This window comes from Blastocystis hominis, assembly GCF_000151665.1.
Source record: "Blastocystis hominis, Singapore isolate B (sub-type 7) whole genome shotgun sequence assembly, scaffold_22".
Lineage (NCBI taxonomy): Eukaryota > Bigyra > Opalinata > Blastocystidae > Blastocystis > Blastocystis hominis.
In genome coordinates, this window is record NW_013171830.1 from 209,222 (window position 1) to 229,284 (window position 20,063).

Here is a 20,063-nt window from a genome sequence, read left to right on the forward strand (position 1 = left end):
CAAGTCGGGATGGTTTGTTATTGTCATTTTTTAGGGTCAGGTACATCAGGCCATTGTTGAAGTAGCGAATTCAAACACCGTTCAAGTTATTGACGTGGTAACTAAGAAGCAACTTGAGATCGCTCATAATTCATATTCTAAAGTGGAGAAGGCGTGTACATTGCTATTCAAAGAAAGTTGACAGAGTAGATAACGTTCATAGTAAGATTCCAATCGAAGTTGGCGACCTGGTCTGTTTTTCAAATGATGTATTTGAAATCAGGATGTCTAATTTCCAGGGAAATGTATATAATGGAATCGTAGTGTCGTTTGATCCTGCCAAGTCTGTTGTCGCTGTTGACCTTGGTCCGCTTTTCAACAACAGCATCCACCAAGTAGCTCCCAATAAACTCTCCTTTTTGGCCAAAGGCTGGACTTGGAGCAGTGGTTTCCAGCCTCTCAACCCGCATGGCAACATGCCGATGTCTTCCCCCTCGCAGACGCAACCTGTATGTATTTTCTTTTTTTTCTTTCTTTTTCTCTCTCTCTCTCTAACACTTGCAGAATCCACAAGGTGTGACCACCCCCATTAACACAGCGCAAAACGCATCCAACATCGCTCTGCTCTACCCGGCTCCCTGCGTCGTCATGGCTGTTCCCTACAATACAAGTACGCTCCGCTCCCTTCCCTTTCCTCCTTCTAGACCCCGATTCCTTCCCGGAAGCAATGTGGGTGCAGATGCCCGATCGCACCTCCAAGCAGCCAGTACTGCTCCCAGTGGTCCGCATGGGCTGTGACACGGCGCTGGTGGTGGTTCCTCCGAAGAACCGCACGGGAGGCTCTGTGAGCGTGATGCCCGTGAAGACGTCGCCTGCGCCCAGTCGAGGAAGCGCTGTGGGAGTGTGTTTTGTTTGTGCCAAACAAGAGAAAGGATTCAGAGAGAGTTAGTACGGGCGATAGGGCCGGCGATAGCCGCCTCGGCCGCCGCGGCGACCTCGACCGCCGGATAACATGAATCGAGGAAGGTTCTTGCGCTTTTGCTCGACGGTAAGTTTTCGTTCGTGGAAGGTATTGCCGTTGAATAGGAGGGCGGAAGGGACAGAGTCCGGATCAGCAAATTCGATGTATGCTGCACTAGACGTCAGAACAAGGGAAAGGAAATACCCTTTAGGATAGCCCTCGCGATTCGTGAGAATCTTGAGACGTGTAATCGAACCACAAGTTGAAAAATACTCCATAAGTTGGTCTGGAGTTACACTGTAGTCCACTCCTTTGACAAATACGCTACGCTCATCAATTGCGCCGACTGGTTGGTTCGCCTTCACAGCAGCACTGATCTTACCATCATTCTACTTGTCATAAAAAGTAGGATTTAAATACATCTGCTGCCAACTGCTTTAGTATTTTCATGCCCTCTTCACCCTGTTTATCGATTGACTCGCGCGTCTTATCTAGATCTTCCAATGTTATTTGTTCTTCTGGCTTTTGGACATCTTCGGTAAAGTCGAGGTTCGACTCTTCCTTTGTTACACTCCCCGTGTCGGACATTTTATAAAAAGTAACCAATACCTATAAACTCAAAATTCCCGCGATTTCTCACACTAAAAAGCAAACTTATTTTTTGATCTACATAGAATGCTTAATAGGGGAGAAGATTGTCGTGATTCCAACCCAATGTCGAACCACGAGTTCGCTTCATCTCGCCGCTTTACGCGTCTTCACGATATTAAAACGCCTGCTTCATAGATTCTGCACTGGTTTTTTACAATCGACTTTCGAAATTCCACCACCTTTCACAAACTCATTTTTTGATTCTTTCTAATGTCGAAGACTAGTTTGGAACGGATTCGTGAACTCGAGGCAAACATTGAAAAGAATGTTCAGAATGCAAATGGTACTCAATTAGGGAACTTGGTTAGTTTCCATAGATATTGCTAGTTGATGAAGATTATGAATGATGGCACACTGGTACGATTCGTTGTGTGTTTCGCTTACTTGTTTAGAACAGCAGTCTGACTGTCGCTGCCATGCACGCTCTTCGTCGCACCTACACCCGTTTGATCGACAGCAACTATCTTCGACCAAAGAATTTGAACGCCTCCTCGAAATGTATTCTCGACCGTCCATTTCCAAAGTGTAGTGAACCAGGCAGTTGAAAAGTTCCGCTTCTGGCTGGTGGAGCATTATCGCTCGTTCCAAGATGACCTGGTCGATTTATTCACGAGTCAAAAGGGTAACAATAGTGTATGTGCATGGAAGAGCATGAACCGAAGGAAACCGCCTTCCAGGTCGCCGTCTATTTGTGCCAGAAGGGAGGATACGCCGAGGAAAAGTCCGTTCCTCAATTCGACCAGGATTTCTACACCAAAATCGTTTCGAAGCTCTTGACCTTCAAGGCCATCCCCAATCCGATCCTCACTCGACTGAAAGAAGTGCATTGCGCATCTCTCTCTCCATCGTAGGAATATCTCACCTACACCGATATGAAATTCTACACCTTCGCAGTCCTGAAAAGAATCCTAAATGCCCACGTCGCCAACAACGCGGAAGCCTCCAGCCAAGCCAACGAGGCGTTTTCGGATGTCCAGACCGTTTCCGAGCTCTCCATGTTTCCCCTGTTTCCCCGATTGACCCCTAGAGAAGAGCTGGTCAAGCGCATTCTCTACCTGCTCAGTCTCATCGAGTCTCCGATCGACGAAACCCCCTCGCTGCTGGTACGCGATTTTGGTTCCCGCTAACAGGAAGGGCGTTTTCTCCGAGGCCAACCAGGCGCCCGTGAACCAGAAGAGGAACTTCACGGCGCTGGTGATGCTGGTTCTGGGCCAGTCGCTGAGCGAGAAGCTGCTGCACTACATCCTGCTGCGCCTCCCGACCCATTTCCTGCCGTTCCTGCACCAGCCGCTCTTTCTGACCGACTTTCTGACCGACTGCTACAACTACGGCGGCGTGCTGGCGGTCATGGCGCTGGGCGGGCTGTTCTACCTCATCACGGAGCACAACGTGAACTACCCCGAGTACTACCCCAAGCTCTACGCGCTGCTCACGGACGACGTGTTCGTGCTGAAGTGAGGCGTTCGGGCGGCGAGTCACGCGCAGATATCGCCAGAAATTCCTCACGCTGCTGGTGAAGTCGCTGCGGTCCACCGCGGTGCCCGCGCTCGTCGTGGCCGCGTTCTGCAAGAAGCTGTGCCGGATCGCGATGCGGAGCTCGCCGTCGACGGCGCTGTTCGTGATCCCGCTGGTGACGGAGCTGGTGACGTACCACCCGTCGCTGTACCCGCTGCTGCAAGTGGAGGATAAGGAGGACGTGTACGATGTGGTGAGCGTGCGGAAGGCGCTGCCAGGAGTGGAGGAGGAGGACGAAGCGGAGGTGATGAAGCGAAAGCAACGCGCTGGTGAGTGGGTGGATGACGAAGACGACGAAGACGAAGATGAAGATGAAGATGAAGAAGAGAGTGTGATTGAGAGTGACGACGATGAGAACGGCGAAGAAAAGCGCGCGGGAGCGAAGAAAATGGAGGAGGAAGACGAGGTCGTGGCGGAGGTCGACGATCGGAAGCCCGTGCCGGTTCGCTCCACCGCGGTTCTGTCCTCGGAGATCGTGCAGACCACGCTGAAGCGAATGGAGCGAAAGCGCCAGCAGCTCGAATCGCACCCGGAGCTCCCCGAGAAGCTCCCGCACATCGAATACTCCTTCCGAAGTCGCTCTTGCTGCCTCCCTTCACACCTAGCCGGGAAAGAAATGCTCAGCCGCGCCTCCGCGTTCGACCCGTACGACGAGACGAAGAGCATGAGCGACTCCGGCGCGCTGGAGAGCTATCTCTGGGAGCTGCACGTGCTGCTGCACCACTACGATCCCAACGTCGTCGAGATGATGCGGAAGCTCCAGACCAAGCTCCTGCGGACGCGCCAGCAGTTCAACGGCGTCGTGAACGTGACGTACGCGACGGAGTTCGCGCGGCTGCTGCGCGCGGAGCCCGGGCAGTTCGCGCCGGCGCAGCGGACGGGAGCGTTCCTGCGGGGCGGCGTGCTGGGAGCCATGTTTGTTTAGTGTGTTCGATTGGGTGTTTGTGGCACAAACAAGAAAGTCTTTCATGATTAGGATCTGAATGGCGAAGAGGATGAACAGAACGCCGCCGGAGATGGAGATGACGCGCGGAGAGAGCACGCGGGCGAAGTAGTCGCCGCCCAGAACACCGCAGAGAGTCGCTATGACGTACCCTGCAGCCGCGCCGAGAATGACTACAGGATGAGAGAATGCGAGGAGCGGAGACGTACCGGAGGAAATGGGATGGGTTCCGGCGAGAGCGATCGTAGAGAATTGCGACCGATCTCCCCACTCGGCGAAAAACACCATGATGAACGTTTTGAAAATGATCTGCGGGTGAGGGTCCGCTGAGAAGAGGGATACGTTGTTGAGGTCGCAGCGAGTCTCCGAAGGCCTGCTCTTGGAGTGAATGAGACCGGACTCTGCATCCGAGAGATCATTGCCCATGTGCTGGTTGACGGCCTCCTCTGCCTCTCCGTACTCTTCCTTTACATCGCTACACTCGAGAGAGCTGGGGATTGCTTACTTTTCGGCGTGGAGCCCGTCGATAATCATTCGAACTCCAAAGAAAACAAACTAGATTATAAAAAAAACTCACCGAAAAAGGGTACAAGGACGGAGGCAACGACGACGGAAAGCTCGCGCGACATGAGGATAGGAGCGGCCAGGCCGATTGCGCAAGATATCACACACATTACCACCAACGCCAATACCGAGCCGAGGAACACAAGCCACCGGTTATGAGTCATAGCCAAGATAGCTCCGATGAAGAACGTCTTATCGCCAATTTCCATACTGAGAATCATGATACTCGTTTTGGAAAAGCCAGCAAACCAATTATTGGATTTTTCACTAGACGGTTTGCTTATTTGCACCTACATTTATAAAAAAGATACACCAGAATTATACTGAAATTTGCTCACTCAGTCTGCGTGAAAGGATGGAAGAAGCCTCCACGGTTGATCGGTAGGCGGTTCCCATCATTGATTTTATGCGAGACTGAAGACTTCCCAAAACGGATGAAACGGAAGGATCCGAGACTTGTTCTGCATGGATCGGACTGGCCAATAATGCGAGGATGAGGAGGATTGGAAAAAAGCGCATAAAAATAGGAATTAAAAGAACCGAAGAATAACGGTAATCCTTTCTTTTTGATTATTAATTTATATATATTTGATACAAGTGGTGGCGGTCTATAGCTTCAAGAATTAACAGCGCATCTCAATAGAAGAACCTCAATGGAATCCCCCTATTTGTGGGAAATACTAAAAAATAAGATGGAACAATATTACTAAACACATAACGGACAAACGGGTGACAACATACATTTTGGCACTACAATTATTTTTTTGCGATGGGACAAGACCAAAGTTCGCAATTAAGAGACAAAGAGGAGACACCGGCAAAGGATGGAGCAGAAACTGGTTTTCTCCGATTAAAAGTGAAACACCATAATCATCGATACTTCGTGTCATCTGGTAACCTGGAAGGCGTGCAAAATATCGAGGCAGAGCTACAGAGAAACGATTTATCACCCTTGTCAGATGATGGTATGACTGAGTGAATTGTTGTGAACCAAATAGAGTTTGATACGGATAGTGACGTTGAAATGACCCCTATGATCAATACTCAAGAACTAGTGGAGAACGTGCTGCATGCTCGTTCCGGGAAGCTATTTGTCCGAATATCGAAACTAAAGCCGGAGTCTGTTTCAACACCGGTGTCGTGTCTTAATGTGACATCTCTGTTGGAGGTGGCTCAGTACTGTACTGATAGCACGCGTCTGGAGATGTCATTTGTGAACAAGTTCTTTTATCGTTTGGTTCAGTCCTCCCGAACCTCCGTGGACATTAACTGTAAAAGTGGCTGGGTCGACACGATCAACCACAGCCCGCTCATCGAATCGATCTCCCTGCTCCATGACGGGGATCCAGAAGACCTAACGCGTTTTTGTACGATCATCCGGAACGACGGGTTTCCCTCGCTCCGCTCGCTTTCTCTGAGTTTTGTTTCCGACCACGCGGTCATCGCCATCGTCGGAGCGCTCGCCGACTTCGCGAGCCACCTCGCCCACCTCCACCTGGCCAGCCCCGCGCGCGCCGTCTCCTTCTCCCTCCAGTCCTACTTCCTCTCCGCCTCCGTCGCCTACGCCTTCCAAGACGCGCTCGCGCGCGGGCTCTCCCGCACGCTCGGCTCGCTCGAGCTGCGCACCGACGACGTCGCCGGGCTCGCCGGCTTCTTCAAGATCGTGGACCTCAGCGACGCGCGGCTGCTCGACCGCGTCGCGCTGGACTCCTGCCCGCTCCAGGCGCGCGGGCTCGAGCTGCTGCTGCGGTCGGTGTGGCCCGACACGGGGCTGCGCGCCTCCGCGGTGCCGCTGCGGCGACTGGAGCTGGGCAACGTGCAGGCGGAGGACTGCGGACTCAAGTCGCTGGCGGTGGTGGCGCGGCGGAACGGGCTGATCAGCCTGGAGACGCTGGACGTGGGGAACAACAAGCTGCGGCGGCGCGGCATGGGGTATCTGGCGGGGGCGCTGGCGCAGTACTGGCTGCCGAACCTGCGGAAATGCGTGCTGACGAACAACAATCTGGGCGCAGGGGCGCTCGTGGCGCTGTTCGACGCGCTGGCGGCGGGCCGGTGCGTGCTGCTCAGCGTGCTGGAGGTCGAGAACACGGGCATCGGCGAGGCCGACCTGGCCCATCTGGCGGGGTTTCTGCGCTCGCCGTTCGCGGAGAACCTCGCGCGGCTGAACATCTCGATGAACCCGCTCGTCACGGCGGCGCTGCCGACGTTCTTCCGCGGACTGCTGGAGGGCTCCTGCCGGTCCATGGAGACGCTCTTCCTCGAGGGAATCTCGCTCTCCGGCGCGGAGATCGGCGGGCTGGTGGACTGGCTGCGCAGCCGCAAGGCCGCGCGCTTGAAGCACTTGCTCTTGAAGTCCAATCTGCTCGATGAGGCCGCCTTCTACGCGCTGGTCCGGACGCTGATTCGGAAGGAGTGTCCGCGCATCCAGGTTTTCGATTTCAGTCGAAATCTGATCGGGAACTTGGACGCGCAGCGGTGGGACGAGCTCATCCGCGGCGATGGCGAAGATGTCACCTTTGAGCAGGTCGATTATTCGTTTAACCCGCTCACCGATGCGGATATGGACATTCTCCTTCGCTTTATGCGGCGCTTCTCGCGCATCGAGCGATCTGTCCGCATCACCTTCTGCGGGAACTCGATCACCGCGAAAGCCATCAACGCGTATTGCGGGGCGCTCACGGATGTCGGGAGCGCGCTGCAGTTCCTCTCCATCGACAGCTGCACGATTTCGGGATGTGGGCGGGCGTTTCATCGGTTTCTTGTCAGCCAAGCGGCCCGCCACCTCGAGGTTCTGGTCGTGCGCGATTGCTGCCTGACAGAGGAGGACTTGGAGCTGCTCTGTGAGGCGTTTGAGGAGGATGGCTGTCCGGGATTGGTGTATCTGCAATTGGACGGGAATTCGGAGGTCAACGACGCGTTCGTTGAGCGGCTGCTCGGCGTGCTCGAGCAGAACCACTTAAGGAGCCTGTCCGGACTGGAATTAGCGTATACCTCGATCACGGTGACGGGGCTGAAGCGATTTGTGCAGTATGTGCAGGAGCATCCGTACACGCGACTCTGGATGCTCTGCTTGAAGAAGATTAGCGTGTCGTCCAAAGTGGCGGAGATGTACAAGGAAACGATGAAACAAATATTTCATGGCACATTTTCGATCTAGTTGTCCTGATTTGTGTTTGTTAAAAAGAAAAGAATTCGGAGAGATAGTCGTTTTTAACTTTACTTTACCAAACTTCTGAATAATCGCGATTGTTCCAAAAGTAACAAAAAAACATCATTCGTGTCATGAGTACAACATCCAGTAGGAACAATGAGGGGAGAGCTCAGAGTGCAGGAGTAGTGAAAGTGAACTCTGTACAGGAAAAGGAGTATTCCCCCAATGTGGTGAGAAATACCAAGTACACACCCTTTAACTTCTTATTTAAGAACATTTACGAGCAGTTCCAGTAGGAGTTTTGCGTTTATGTGAGTTTGTAGTCAACCAATGAACTGCTACTTCCTTTTGATTGCCATTCTACAGGTTTGCCAAAAGCGGGAGAGTGATAGGGGTGTAGGGGTTTAAGGCAATCACGGTGAACAATCCGTGGACCACGTGGCTGCCACTCATATTCATTTTCGCAGTCTCTGCGACGCGTGAGCTCGTCGATGATATCAAGCGCGCCAAGGCAGACACTGTTTGTGTTTCTAAGTTCCTTCCCATCGTAGAAAGCGAATAACAAACTGGTGAAGAAGCTCTCCGAAGGGAGCGTGATCGAAGTACCATCGAAAAACCTGCATGTTGGAGATGTGCTCTTCATCGAGGAGAACGAGGAGATTCCCTGCGACTGCGTCGTTCTCTACAGCAGCAACGCGAACGGCATCTGCTACATCCAAACAGCGAACATCGATGGCGAGACCAATCTCAAGCTCCGCTGCGCGCCTTCGCTTACGCAGAAAAAGCTCGAAAAGTGCAGGGATTACGAAGGCGTCGCGAACGCCATCCACAATATGGACGCCATGACCATCGAGTGTCCGCCTCCCAACTCGCGCATCTACGATTTCCCCGCGGTTCTGCGTCAAGGCGAGGATTCCACGGCTCTGGATGCGTCTTCGCTGTTTTTGCAGGTCTGCCATCTCTGCAACACGCGTTACATGTACATAGAAAAAAGTCCCGATTTTTGGCATAGCTTCGCAGCGGTGGTTTACACTGGAAATGAAACGAAATTCGGACAAAACAAGGATGTGCCGGAGATGAAGCTCACGAAGAGCGATCGCATGATTAACTGGTTCACGGTCGTTTTGTTTTGTTTTCAAGTGGTTTGTGGGTAGTTCGTGTAATCTAGTTAATTCTCGCGGTTCTTCTGGGCGCGATGGGCATCCGCAATCTATCCACGATCCCGAAGTGGTATATCGGTAACCACGAGGGAGAAAATGGATGGCTCGATTATATCGTGGTCCCTCTGCGTTTTTTGCTTCTCAACAGCTCGATGATTCCGATCTCGTTGAAAGTGACGCTGGAGGTGTGCAAAGTCATTTATTCGATGTTTATCAACATGGACGAGCAGTTGTACGCAGTGCGGAGGCGTAGCGATGTAGCCAAAGGCTGGATGCCGATGCTGCGGTCGACGATGCGCAGAACGTTCACTGCAACTCCAGCTGCCTCAGCGAGAATTTAGGGCAAGTGCGGTACATCTTTTCGGACAAAACGGGGACGCTGACGAAGAACGAAATGATTCTGAAATATTGTCGTGTTTGGAACACGCCGTACCTCCACACATCAATTCTCTTAGCTGTAGCATCGAACTGAGAGATGCCAAGACGAAAATCCCGCCGCCGCGCTCGGACGAAGAAGTAACTTTTCGATTTCGCTGTTTGTTTCTAACGACTAGAAAGAGCTTCTGGACGACTTCCTGCGCTGTTTGCTGCTCTGCAATTCCATCGTCGTCGACAACGGCGTCTACAAGTGCGATTCTCCCGATGAGCTCTGTCTGGTCTCCTACTGCCGCTATCTCGGCGGAACGCTTCTCTCCAAGCAAGGCAGCCACACCCGAATCCTCCTAAACGGGGAAACGGAGAACTGGATCGTCCAGAAGGAACTGGAGTTCTCTTCCGAGCGCAAACGAATGTCCGTTCTGGCCTGCAACCCCGCGTTGAACCGCTATCTTCTCTTCTCCAAGGGCGCCGACGACATGATTTTGGCGCGCTCGCGAAGAACCGGCGAATGGAACGGCCTCGACCTCGCTCAAAACGTGGAAACCATCGTGGAAACGCTGAGAGAATACGCGGATAAAGGGCTGCGAACGCTGGTCATGGGCGTTCGCAATCTGGACGAAACCGAATATAAAGAATTCGTTTCGAAGGTCGAGGAAGCGTCGAAAGCCATGGAGAACCGCGAGCAAGTCAAGAGCGAATGGTAGAATCGTGGAACGCGTGCGAGGTAGTTACGACGCGATCGAGCGCTCGCTTCTCCCGCTGGGCATTTCCGGGATCGAAGACTTGCTTCAAGACGACGTGGAGCCGACGATCCGCGTAGGCAATAAGCGAAAAAAGCTGAGCGAAAGTATCTGCGCGCGTGCGGGATCAGCGTGTGGATGATCACCGGAGACAAGCCCAACACGGCGATCAGCATCGGTCGTTCCACGGGGATTATCGATCCGCAGACCCCCGACCGCGCGATCCTGCTGCTCGACCGCACGCCGGAGCTCCGCGACGCGCAGGCCGTGCTGGCCCGCCTCGCCGAATGGACGCGCGACGTCGACGCGCATCGTAGCGCTCTCTCTTCTCTTCGCCTCACACGCAGCGACGCTGCCGTTCGCGCTCTGCGTGACCGGAAACATGTTCTCTTTCATCACCTCCACGCAGCCGTCCAACGCGTGCCCTGATTCCCTCACCGACGCGCTCGTCGCGCTCGCCATGCGCGTGCACTCCGTCATTTTCTGCCGCGTCTTCCCCAAGCAGAAAGTACGCCCCGCGGGGAACTGCTGAATAGTCCGAAGTGGTGCTGCTGATGAAGAAGCGGACCGGACAGGTGACGCTGGCGATCGGCGACGGCGGGAACGACGTGATTATGATCCAGAACAGCGACGTGGGGGTCGGGATCGTCGGGAAGGAGGGGCAGCAGGCGGCGCGCGCGGCGGATTACGTGCTGAGCGAGTTCAAACATCTGAAGCGGCTGTGCTGCGTGCATGGAGTGGACAGCGTGAGCCGATCGTGGACGATCAGCAACTACAGCTTCTTTAAGAGCGTGATTTTCTGCGTGCTGCAGACGTCGTACGCGATGTTCTCGTCGTATTCCGGCGTGTCGCTGTTCAACTCGATGCAGGTCACGCTGTACAACATCTTTCTGTTCATCCCGATCGTGTCCATGGTCACCAAGCGCGGCTACCAGGAGTCGGAGCTGCTCAATCGCCCCGCAGTGTATCGGTATTACAACGACACCGATCCACAGAACAAGCAGACTCTCTTCTCCTTCGCGGAGTTCGTCACCTGGGTCGTTATGGGCGTTCTCCAAGCGCTCATCGTCAATTGCGTCGCGGCGCTCATCGAGGGAACGGGAGCCTACGACGCCATCACCAACACGGTCTTTTTCGCGAACCTGCTCTCGCAGGATCTCCTCATTTTCTTGCTGCTGCCCAACATCACGTGGCTGAACGTCTGGGCCGTGCTGCTCTGCCACGCACTGATGTGGCTGGTGTGCTTCGTCTGCTCGTCGGTGACGGGGCTCTCGGGGTTCGTGCCGTACATGTCGATGCAGTAGGGGCGTGGGACAGCGGTGAGGCGCTAGGTTTGCGAACGCGCAGATGCTTCATTGGGTGAGCTATCTCGTGTTGGTGCCGCTGTCGATGTATGTGTTCTTGGGGAAGAAGATCTTTGGGAACAAGCCGGTGGAGCGGAGGGAGGAGAAGGCGAAGCGATGAAGGAGCGTTTGATCGGAGTCCAATGCGATTTTGGAGCCGTTTTTTTATTATATATTTATATATGTATCAATAGAATTCTATTTGTTTGTTGTATTGTAGTAGTAATTGAAATGATGATGATAATAATAATAATAATAATAATAATAATAATAATAATAATATTAATACTAATAGTTCATTGTTGCTGTCATTGTTATCTCTTTTGCTCGCAAGAAAACCCCTTTTCGCTTGTGTTCTTTTCTCTAACAAACACAGAATCGAAGTTCCACGTGCAGCTTAGAAGCCAGACTCGCTCGGATTTGCATCTGGATCTGATCGATCTCCTATCCGTCACGTCTCCATCCAACTCCCACCGAATTCAGCAGATTGCGCGTGTGGCTTCGATAGCTAATTCGATAGCACAAACTCTGCTTCTGCGTCTTCTTGTTAAAGAACGAATCAATCAGATCGATCGACTCCACCAACTCATTGCTTTCATCGCGCACAATCTCGTACATATCGTTATACGCGAACTGCTCCGCTACTCGTCATCCCTTTTCTTCGCCGCTTACGCGTCATGTTCGCGGGCAGATAGAACGAAATGTCCTTGTAGCACGCAGGATATTTGCTGAGCGGCTGGAAAACCGGGATCGCTTCGCCCGGCTTCAGTCCGTCCTTCACGCTCTTGAACTGATTCAGAAAGCGCGGATCGGTGGACCAGAACAAGCGAATGTCCGGGATCTGGAACAGACTCATTGCGAGTCGCTCCAGTCCGATTCCGAGCGCCCATCCGCAGTCTTTCTATTGGTAAAACGGAGCCGGAAAAGGGAAAACAGGACGACCCGCATTCGCCATGACTTGGTTTTCGATCACTCCACTGCCAAGCAACTACGGAGTTGATTTCCAAACGCACAGATACCTCCATCCACTTCTGGTTGTACATCACCTCGACCTCTAGAGAGGGGTTAGTGAAGGGGAAGTACGCGTCCACCCAGCGATGCTTCGCGTAACGAATTTACAGAACGCCTACCTCAACATTTCCCAGAAGGTACTTGATCAATCCTTCTACAACACCCTTCATATCGTTAATAATAACATCACTTGAGGAATTCTATGGATCAGAGAGAAGAGGAACCACAAACTCGCTCTAAAACCCGAACAATCTCCATTTGAGTGAATGCAGGGGAGTGGGTTTTGTTTACCTCATCTCTCCGGTAAACATCTCCGACCACAATAAATGAGTTCACATTCTGCTGCAGCACTTCGACCTGGTGAGCACTTGTATGGGGTCTAAGAACATGTGTTGCGTCAACATAGTATGAGTCACTCTTTCTACGCGAGACATGATCTTTTGGAATCAAAATATCATCAAAAGCTTGTTTCGTGGTCACAATCGGCGAAAAATCTTCATAAACGGAAAACTCGTGGTCGTACTTATTTAAGAAATAAGAGAGAATTGTTTTCTTTAAAATGCAAATGGGGTTAAGCTCTTGCTTGTAAATGTTGACTCCAACCTTTTTTGCAATAGATGACGATATGTTGTTGTACTCGTTGTTTTGGATCAGAGGATCTAAACTGAAAATAGCATTCAATGCGTACAAGAAGATTCGCTATGGATAAACTTGACAAGGTTTACAAAGCTTCTTTTACTAGCACTGTAACATACATAAAAAGAGCGGGAGAGCATCGCAAAAAAATACAATGATCAACACTGGTAGTATAATACACTGATGAGTATCAATAAATAAAGCTAAACATATGATATTTCTGACTTTAGATACTAAAGAACCTTTTGACCTCCCTTATATGAAAGTTCATTTTATTAACTATACATATGCACATATACTTACATACATACATACATACGTACATACGTACATACATAAATACATACAAATATACATACAAATATATATAAATACGCAATGAAAATATATTCATCCCCTAAACTCAAAAATACCTTTAGTAAAATTGTTGAAAGGTTATTCATACGAATAGTCAGTTTATATTTACATATTGAAGCTCACTTATGTTCAGCAGTGAATTACATGATGTAGTGAAAATAGTAGCTTTTATTTATGGCGATCAAAAATGTAGGTAAGTGTCTCGAATCCGACTGAAAAGTCACTGTCTGATATTCTTAGTGATATAAATATTACTAATAATGATACTAATGAGGTGACTAACAGTCATGGGACACAGTTCGCTTGTATTTAGTTTCTTTACCCATAGTGAAAGTGCAAATAAATTTAGTCGGATTACCAGCTCCGTAGATGATAGAATGATAATTACTGGCTGGCTTCTTGTAGAATTGACAGGCGGCGACGCTTTTTATTTGTTCGTTGACCGAAACAGAGGAGAAAGCGATGGTTTTTTAATAAATAGTGATAAAGTAGAAAAGGCATACAATGGATTGAAAGAAAGATCTACAGAGAAGGAAGTATATTTTAAAACTATTGATTTGGATCCTGGAAGTCGATTTGAAGGATTGGTATTGACAGAAAACGAAAAAGAAGGTAGTAGTGAAATTCCATTTGGATATGGTGAAATGTATGATGATGATGGATTCTTGGTGTACAAGGGCATAATGATCAATTGGAAACGATTTGGGTATGGAACGAGTTATCATAATAATGGTGCGGTGGAATATGAAGGATATTGGTGTGATGATAATCGATTTGGAAGTGGAAAAGTGTATGATCGATCTGGTAAATTAATTAAAGAATGTAAATGGTACTATGGAATTGAATGTGATACTGATGAAAAATATGAAGGAGATGGAAGCAAACCAATTAATATTGGAATCAAACATTTGAAACTGATTAACAATTGTGTATTGTGTAATTGGGATGTTTCGTGGTTTTTGAATTTGGAATCAATCGAAATTGGCAATGAATGTTTTGGATCGGTGCAAACATTCCGAATCGATGGATTGAATCAACTGAAAACTATCAAAATCGGGAAGAATTCATTTACTCAGGAAAAGGACAACTATGGAAACAATAGCAAGAAATCCTTCCACATATTGAACTGTGAGTCACTGGAATCCATTCAAATTGGTGAATATAGTTTCAGTGATTTTGCTGGAGACTTCGAATTGAAGAATCTACCACAATTACAATTTATCAAATTTGGAAACTATGGCTACGATTGTTACAATTTTTATAATAGTTCATTTGTTATTAGCGGTAGAACTATGGAGATCCATTGATCCCTCAGACTTCCCCTCTCTTCAATCGGTTTATATAGGCGATCGATCATTTGGCGGCTCAGATAAATTTGATATTCGAGACTCTATATCCTTATCAAAAATAGAAATAGGTGACTACTGTTTCAGTGCTGTGGATAAGTTTATACTCACCGATTTTTCCAGCTTAAAAGATTTGAAAATAGGAAGTCATTCGTTCACGAAAGAGACTAACAGCTACGATAATAATGTTAATAGATTGTTCTCGATTGTGGACTGTGCTAATTTGTGTTCCATTACAATAGGAGAGTGTAGCTTTTCCGATTATGGTGGAGGATTTACTTTGAAAAAACTCCCATCTCTGGAATCCGTTAAAATCGGAGTCATTGAGACGGGATCATGGAACTTTTATTTTAGTTCATTTACAATGGAGAGTAGTATATACATAGAATCTACGAATTGCAGATTTACCAAAGCTAAAGACGATTTCCCTGGGTGACAATGCATTCCGCGATGCTTTAACTATGGTATTTAAAGGTATCGAGTCACTGAGTGACCATAAATGAATAGACCTCCCTTCTCTGCAATCGATCGATCTGGGTGACGCTGCGCTTTGTGGAAAGAGAGAAGATGCAAGCTGCTCATTAACAATGCAAAGTATTGAATTTTGGGGGAAGGAACGACATAGATCTATTAAATTTACGTTTAATTGTATCAAGAGGATGGAGTTTTGCCAATAACCGCATGGTAACGCTAGAGAGTGAGTTCGATGAGCGTGCTTCAGTTTTAGACATTCCGCAACTTGAGAATATTTATCTCCCTAATTCTTTCCATATGGTTGTGTTTCCTACTCTGAAGAGTACGCTTTCGTTTGGCTTGCAAGCGTAGATGTCCATGAGTCGCTCTTCCAATTTTTTCCGACGAAGATCGTGCCAACGGACTACATCGATCTGCTTGATACTTCCCTCGAACGGATTGTGCTCCCCGATTGGACCTGCAATGATGCAAATACGACCGAGTTTGATTTCTCTAAATTCCGAAATTTGAAAACACTCATTATCGGAAATGATTCGTTCTACTCAGTCAAAACGTTTCGAATCAAAGAGCTGGATAATCTCACTACAATTCAGATAGGAAAGAATTCATTCACCCAAAAAAAGTTGGGATATGGAAACAATTCCGACAAATCGTTCTGCATCGAAAATTGTAAAAGTCTCACAACCATCTCGATCGGCGAGTTTAGCTTTACTGATTTCGGACATTTCACGCTTCAAAACTTAGAGAAGTTAACTTCGATATCCATCGGATTGTTGGGTAAAAACTCACTCAACTTCTACAGCTGCTCCCTTCGTATTGAAAGTACTGCGCATTTGCATGCTTCGATGTTCGCTTAGATCTTAAATCCTTGGAGACGCTCTGTCTTGGAAACTACGTGTTCCAGAATTCTTTAGTAACTGAATTCAGAAGTAGAGTTGTGAAGTGGCCTAAAAATAGATCTCCCAAAGCTGAATTCCATTAAGCTCGGATATGGAACGCTTCGAGGCCAAAAGGAAAAACCGGAATGTAGGCTTGTCATGTGCGGTATGTCAAGAATTCAGCGAATGAGACGCAGATCTTTTCGAACTGAGTTCGATCGAATCACGCGATTACAGTTTCCTATATCAGAAGTATGTCGAGTTGCGAAGTATGAATCGCGCAGTTCGATGCGAATTAGATATCCCAAAACTCAAATCTGTCAATCTGCCGTTCTATGCATTCCAGACAGTCGCGAACTCTATTATCGAGAGTGCGTTTGAGAGCCTTGCGATGAAGTTTAGATGTTTCCGATCAGCTCGCTTGTTACTTCAAGCCGCAGGACAATCTGGACAACGGATATACCTGCCTCGTTCCTGAGAGCACAGTGCTTCTTCCCGTGCTGGTGGACAAGGAGGGACGAAAGCAGGGCTGGACGATCGAAATCGATCCGCCGAATAACTATTTGATCGTTTTCTATGAGGATGACGTTCGGTCTGGAAAAGGATACATGATTCGAAACCGCTTCGAGATTTTTGAGGTGGAATTTAGCGATACCAACACAATGAAAATCAAGACTGTGCCCACCTCTCACAAAATAATCACAGGAGAGGGGTATCGATTCGAGGGAGCGGTTCATGATAATGAACCATTCGGCTTTGGCCAGCTGTACTCGATTACACGCTACACGCTTTTGTATTCTGGAATGATGGTGGGCTGGAAGCGATTTGGGTTTGGCTCGAGCTATTACTCCTTTGGAATCGCGGAGTATTGCGGCTATTGGGTCGATGACAAGTGTCACGGACCGAGCACGATGCATAGCACCAAGGAAATGTATAAGAATGACTGGTGCTTTGGACTGTCATTAGGTAAATATCCAGTTTACAAAAGAACAGGTTTGCATTGGAATCATCCCGTGATTCATAGATCCATATTATTTGAAATTCTTTTATGAATACTTAGCTCCAATTATCAATAACGCCACTCTCACTTTCAACAATCTTTACTCCACTACAAGCGATAAACTCACTTATACGTTCCGTCTTTATGAATGGAAAAAGCTCCAGTTCATTTCTTTTTATGTTGATGACGTCTGCTGCGTCACTTTTACAATTGACTCGAATTCATTCCGCGAGATTTCGCTTCGCATCGATTCCTCACAATCCATTGAAATTGATGACAATGGAAACCATTTCGACGGCTGTCTTAACAAATCCTACGCCATTGGATCCTTCTACAACAGCAAAAACATCAAAACATACGAGGGAATTAAGAAGGACAACCTCGAAACCGGGTTTGGAATCAGCTATTATGAGGATATGGTGAATCCTTTAATCAAATACATTGGTTTTTTCTCCGAAGGAAAGAGATATGGACCCGGAATCCTCTATGATCGAACAGCCGATAACCAGAAAATTATCGGAATGGGAATCTGGAAAGACGACCAATTACTGGAATCGTCTTCGTATTCAATCGGGTGCAAAGAAGACATCAATCGAATCAGCGACACTATTCAGCACCTAGGTCTCTTTAACAATTCACTCGAGAATGTATCGCTCACTGAGCTGATTTCCCCTTTTACCCATCTCAAATCATTGCATATCGGAGATAATTGCTGCAAGAATGTGAGATCGTTCTCCCTCAAGGATTTTCAGCATTTGGAAACTGTGGTTATCGGCACTGAGTGTTTCTTGCCCCCCATCAGCCAATCCTATGTGAAATCGATCCAGCCAAACATTCTCTCCTTTTCGAATTTGCCGGAACTCAAGTCGATAACGATCAGTAAGGAGAGTTTTTCTTGGATCAAGCAGCTTGAATTGACCAAGCTTCCTAAACTCGAAACTTTGATTCTGGGGTCCATCGAACCTGTTCCTTGGGATCCCAACTTTGGAACTTTTGAATGGACACTAAATTTTCATTTAATTAGTCCCTATCTGCTTTTGATTCTTAACGTATAGATCTCCCCGCGCTCACGACCGTAGTCGTCGGCGATAACGCGTTTAGCACTGTCAATTCCGTTCTTTTTTCGAGTACTCGCTTTCAATCGGCCTTTGATTGTCCAGATCTTCCCAGCTTAACTTCTCTCTCCATTGGACGATCTAGTTTAACGGGAAGCAGTCCATACACCATCTATTTTCTAGATTGTCCTTCGCTGAATTACATGAAGTTTGGGGACGAATCGTTATTAAACTGCAACTCCATTTACTTTTATCGTTCGTTTTCGAAGCTTTCTTCTGAGTGCTAGATTGTCCTCCTCACATTCCTACCGAATTCGGCGGATACTGCCTCACCGGCCTTTCTACCATTTATTGTTACAATCCAATTGATAATCATCCCGTTCTTTCCAATGACGTGAACTCCTACTCCTACTCCAACTCCTACAATGACGTCAACACCAATATTGTTGATTTCTCCAACTCCGACGAGGATTCCAACAATGACGCCGATTCCAATACGAATTCCGCAAATCGTAACGTCGATCAAGATCATTACGGCGCAATGGGCATTCACACCAACAATGAACACGACGCAGAGTCAGTCACCAGTACGGGCAACGGCATACCGCCGCCCTCTCCAACGTCAGCAATCAGCCCGATTGGCAAACCCACTATGAACCACTCCATATCAATCATACAAGAGCAGATCGACGAGGACTCCACCGATTTCATCAGTTATTTCCACGTTCGATGCAGTGCTGAGCTTCTCTTCTTCCACCAGCGCATGAAGAACTTCAATATCACGCCCATCATGTTCATGAACTCGCAGTCTGTTGATTTCCGGTCGTTAAAATGTGTCACCACAATCGAATGCAACGACAAATCACTCCAGAAACTGCTCCATTTCACGATCAGCGGCATCGACACACTCACCACGGTCATTCTTCACAACTATGTTTCATCCAACCTCCTTTTGCAAGACAATCATCGCGATAACGTTCGATCGTCTCTTCAGAGTCCAAAAGATCCGAAAGAACTCCTCGGAGAAAAAGAACACAGTCTTCTGGCATATCTTCAAATCTACGAACCCACAGTCAAGGACCCGCCTTCCTTCACGCTGACGCAGCTCTGCAATCTGGAGGAGCTGCGCGTCGGTGTAGCCTGCGGGACCAATTTCGAAACTTTCTCGCTCTCCAGTGCGTGTTTTGCGTGGCCAATCTCCCATAGAACTTCCCAAACTGCGGTTGATCAGCATCGGGGAAGGCGAAGCGCCCGGCGTTAGCTCCTTCCCACTCGTCATATCGCTGCTGCTGAATGGTACGATTGCGTTCTGCTCTCTGAGTAGATCTTCCTTCGCTGCAGTCAATCCGTATCGGCGACAACTGCTTCTTAAATGCCACGGAAGTCGAGTTTTCGAGTAGGAAGCAACCGCTTCGCGTCTAATCCAAAGGCTTGAAATCACTAACATCAATTAAAATCGGCACGTCGTTCAACAAAGCAGAGATGTACGACGGCTTGCTCATTTTTACAGAGCTTCCAGAGCTGCAATCTATCCAGTGGAAACTCGGTTGTTTCTGCTATATGCAGCAAATCGTTTTTAAAGGTGGGAATGAAAGCGGGTCGTGATCGAATAGACCTTCCCAAATTGGAGGAATTTCAAGGGCCGCTGGAAGAAAGCAGCTACGTGCAGACGGTTTTGTATCCATCTTCGATGGATCACTTTATTCAGGGGTATTCTGGTCTTTTGCCTTTCACCGTCGAGGCAGAAGACCATTCGGGGTATATACGATATCGATAAAGTGTTTGGCTCAAACAATCCACGCATAGTTGTGCAGCAATTGCTGCCGGTAGCGATTTGTCTTCGCAAACTGATAAAACTCGCACTACGATTCACTTGCGTCCGCTCCGTCCTACAAACACTAAATACCCGACCACTCCCCAG

At 48.5% G+C, this 20,063-nt stretch overlaps 6 protein-coding genes; 4 read left to right on the forward strand and 2 right to left on the reverse strand.

The window, feature by feature from the left end:
• Positions 1-540: 540 nt before the first annotated feature.
• On the forward strand, positions 541-928 carry GSBLH_T00002966001 (uncharacterized protein; the record flags this gene model as incomplete). XM_013041614.1 has 2 exons in its annotated part: positions 541-649; positions 684-928. Exons 1-2 carry the CDS (start codon positions 628-630, stop codon positions 926-928), a joined length of 267 nt encoding a protein of 88 aa, XP_012897068.1. The 5' UTR covers positions 541-627.
• Positions 929-2,656: 1,728 nt separating this feature from the next.
• Positions 2,657-5,244, reverse strand: GSBLH_T00002967001 (uncharacterized protein; the record flags this gene model as incomplete). XM_013041615.1 has 8 exons in its annotated part: positions 5,209-5,244; positions 4,938-5,175; positions 4,640-4,903; positions 4,555-4,604; positions 4,392-4,524; positions 4,259-4,358; positions 3,831-4,222; positions 2,657-3,796 (listed from the first exon to the last, which is right to left on the reverse strand). The coding sequence occupies exons 2-8, from the start codon at positions 5,130-5,132 to the stop codon at positions 2,657-2,659; spliced, it is 2,274 nt and encodes a 757-aa protein (XP_012897069.1). The 5' UTR covers positions 5,133-5,175; positions 5,209-5,244.
• A 393-nt stretch (positions 5,245-5,637) lies between these two features.
• Positions 5,638-7,770, forward strand: GSBLH_T00006551001 (uncharacterized protein; the record flags this gene model as incomplete). Its single annotated transcript, XM_013041616.1, has 1 exon — positions 5,638-7,770. The coding sequence occupies one exon, from the start codon at positions 5,638-5,640 to the stop codon at positions 7,768-7,770; it is 2,133 nt and encodes a 710-aa protein (XP_012897070.1).
• A 125-nt stretch (positions 7,771-7,895) lies between these two features.
• On the forward strand, positions 7,896-11,584 carry GSBLH_T00002968001 (uncharacterized protein; the record flags this gene model as incomplete). XM_013041617.1 has 13 exons in its annotated part: positions 7,896-8,056; positions 8,088-8,130; positions 8,165-8,284; positions 8,316-8,743; positions 8,777-8,903; positions 8,933-9,181; positions 9,226-9,381; positions 9,479-10,002; positions 10,031-10,118; positions 10,151-10,355; positions 10,390-10,550; positions 10,579-11,342; positions 11,374-11,584. The coding sequence occupies 13 exons, from the start codon at positions 7,896-7,898 to the stop codon at positions 11,504-11,506; spliced, it is 3,159 nt and encodes a 1,052-aa protein (XP_012897071.1). The 3' UTR covers positions 11,507-11,584.
• A 164-nt stretch (positions 11,585-11,748) lies between these two features.
• Positions 11,749-13,172, reverse strand: GSBLH_T00002969001 (Phenylalanyl-tRNA synthetase; the record flags this gene model as incomplete). Its single annotated transcript, XM_013041618.1, has 8 exons — positions 11,749-11,829; positions 11,860-12,026; positions 12,058-12,286; positions 12,320-12,373; positions 12,405-12,485; positions 12,516-12,596; positions 12,628-13,055; positions 13,085-13,172. The coding sequence occupies 8 exons, from the start codon at positions 13,170-13,172 to the stop codon at positions 11,749-11,751; spliced, it is 1,209 nt and encodes a 402-aa protein (XP_012897072.1).
• Positions 13,173-18,938: 5,766 nt separating this feature from the next.
• GSBLH_T00002970001 (uncharacterized protein) lies at positions 18,939-19,919 on the forward strand (the record flags this gene model as incomplete). The annotated part of the gene is made up of 5 exons (XM_013041619.1): positions 18,939-19,317; positions 19,349-19,438; positions 19,467-19,538; positions 19,572-19,724; positions 19,756-19,919. 5 exons carry the CDS (start codon positions 18,939-18,941, stop codon positions 19,917-19,919), a joined length of 858 nt encoding a protein of 285 aa, XP_012897073.1.
• Positions 19,920-20,063: the final 144 nt, after the last annotated feature.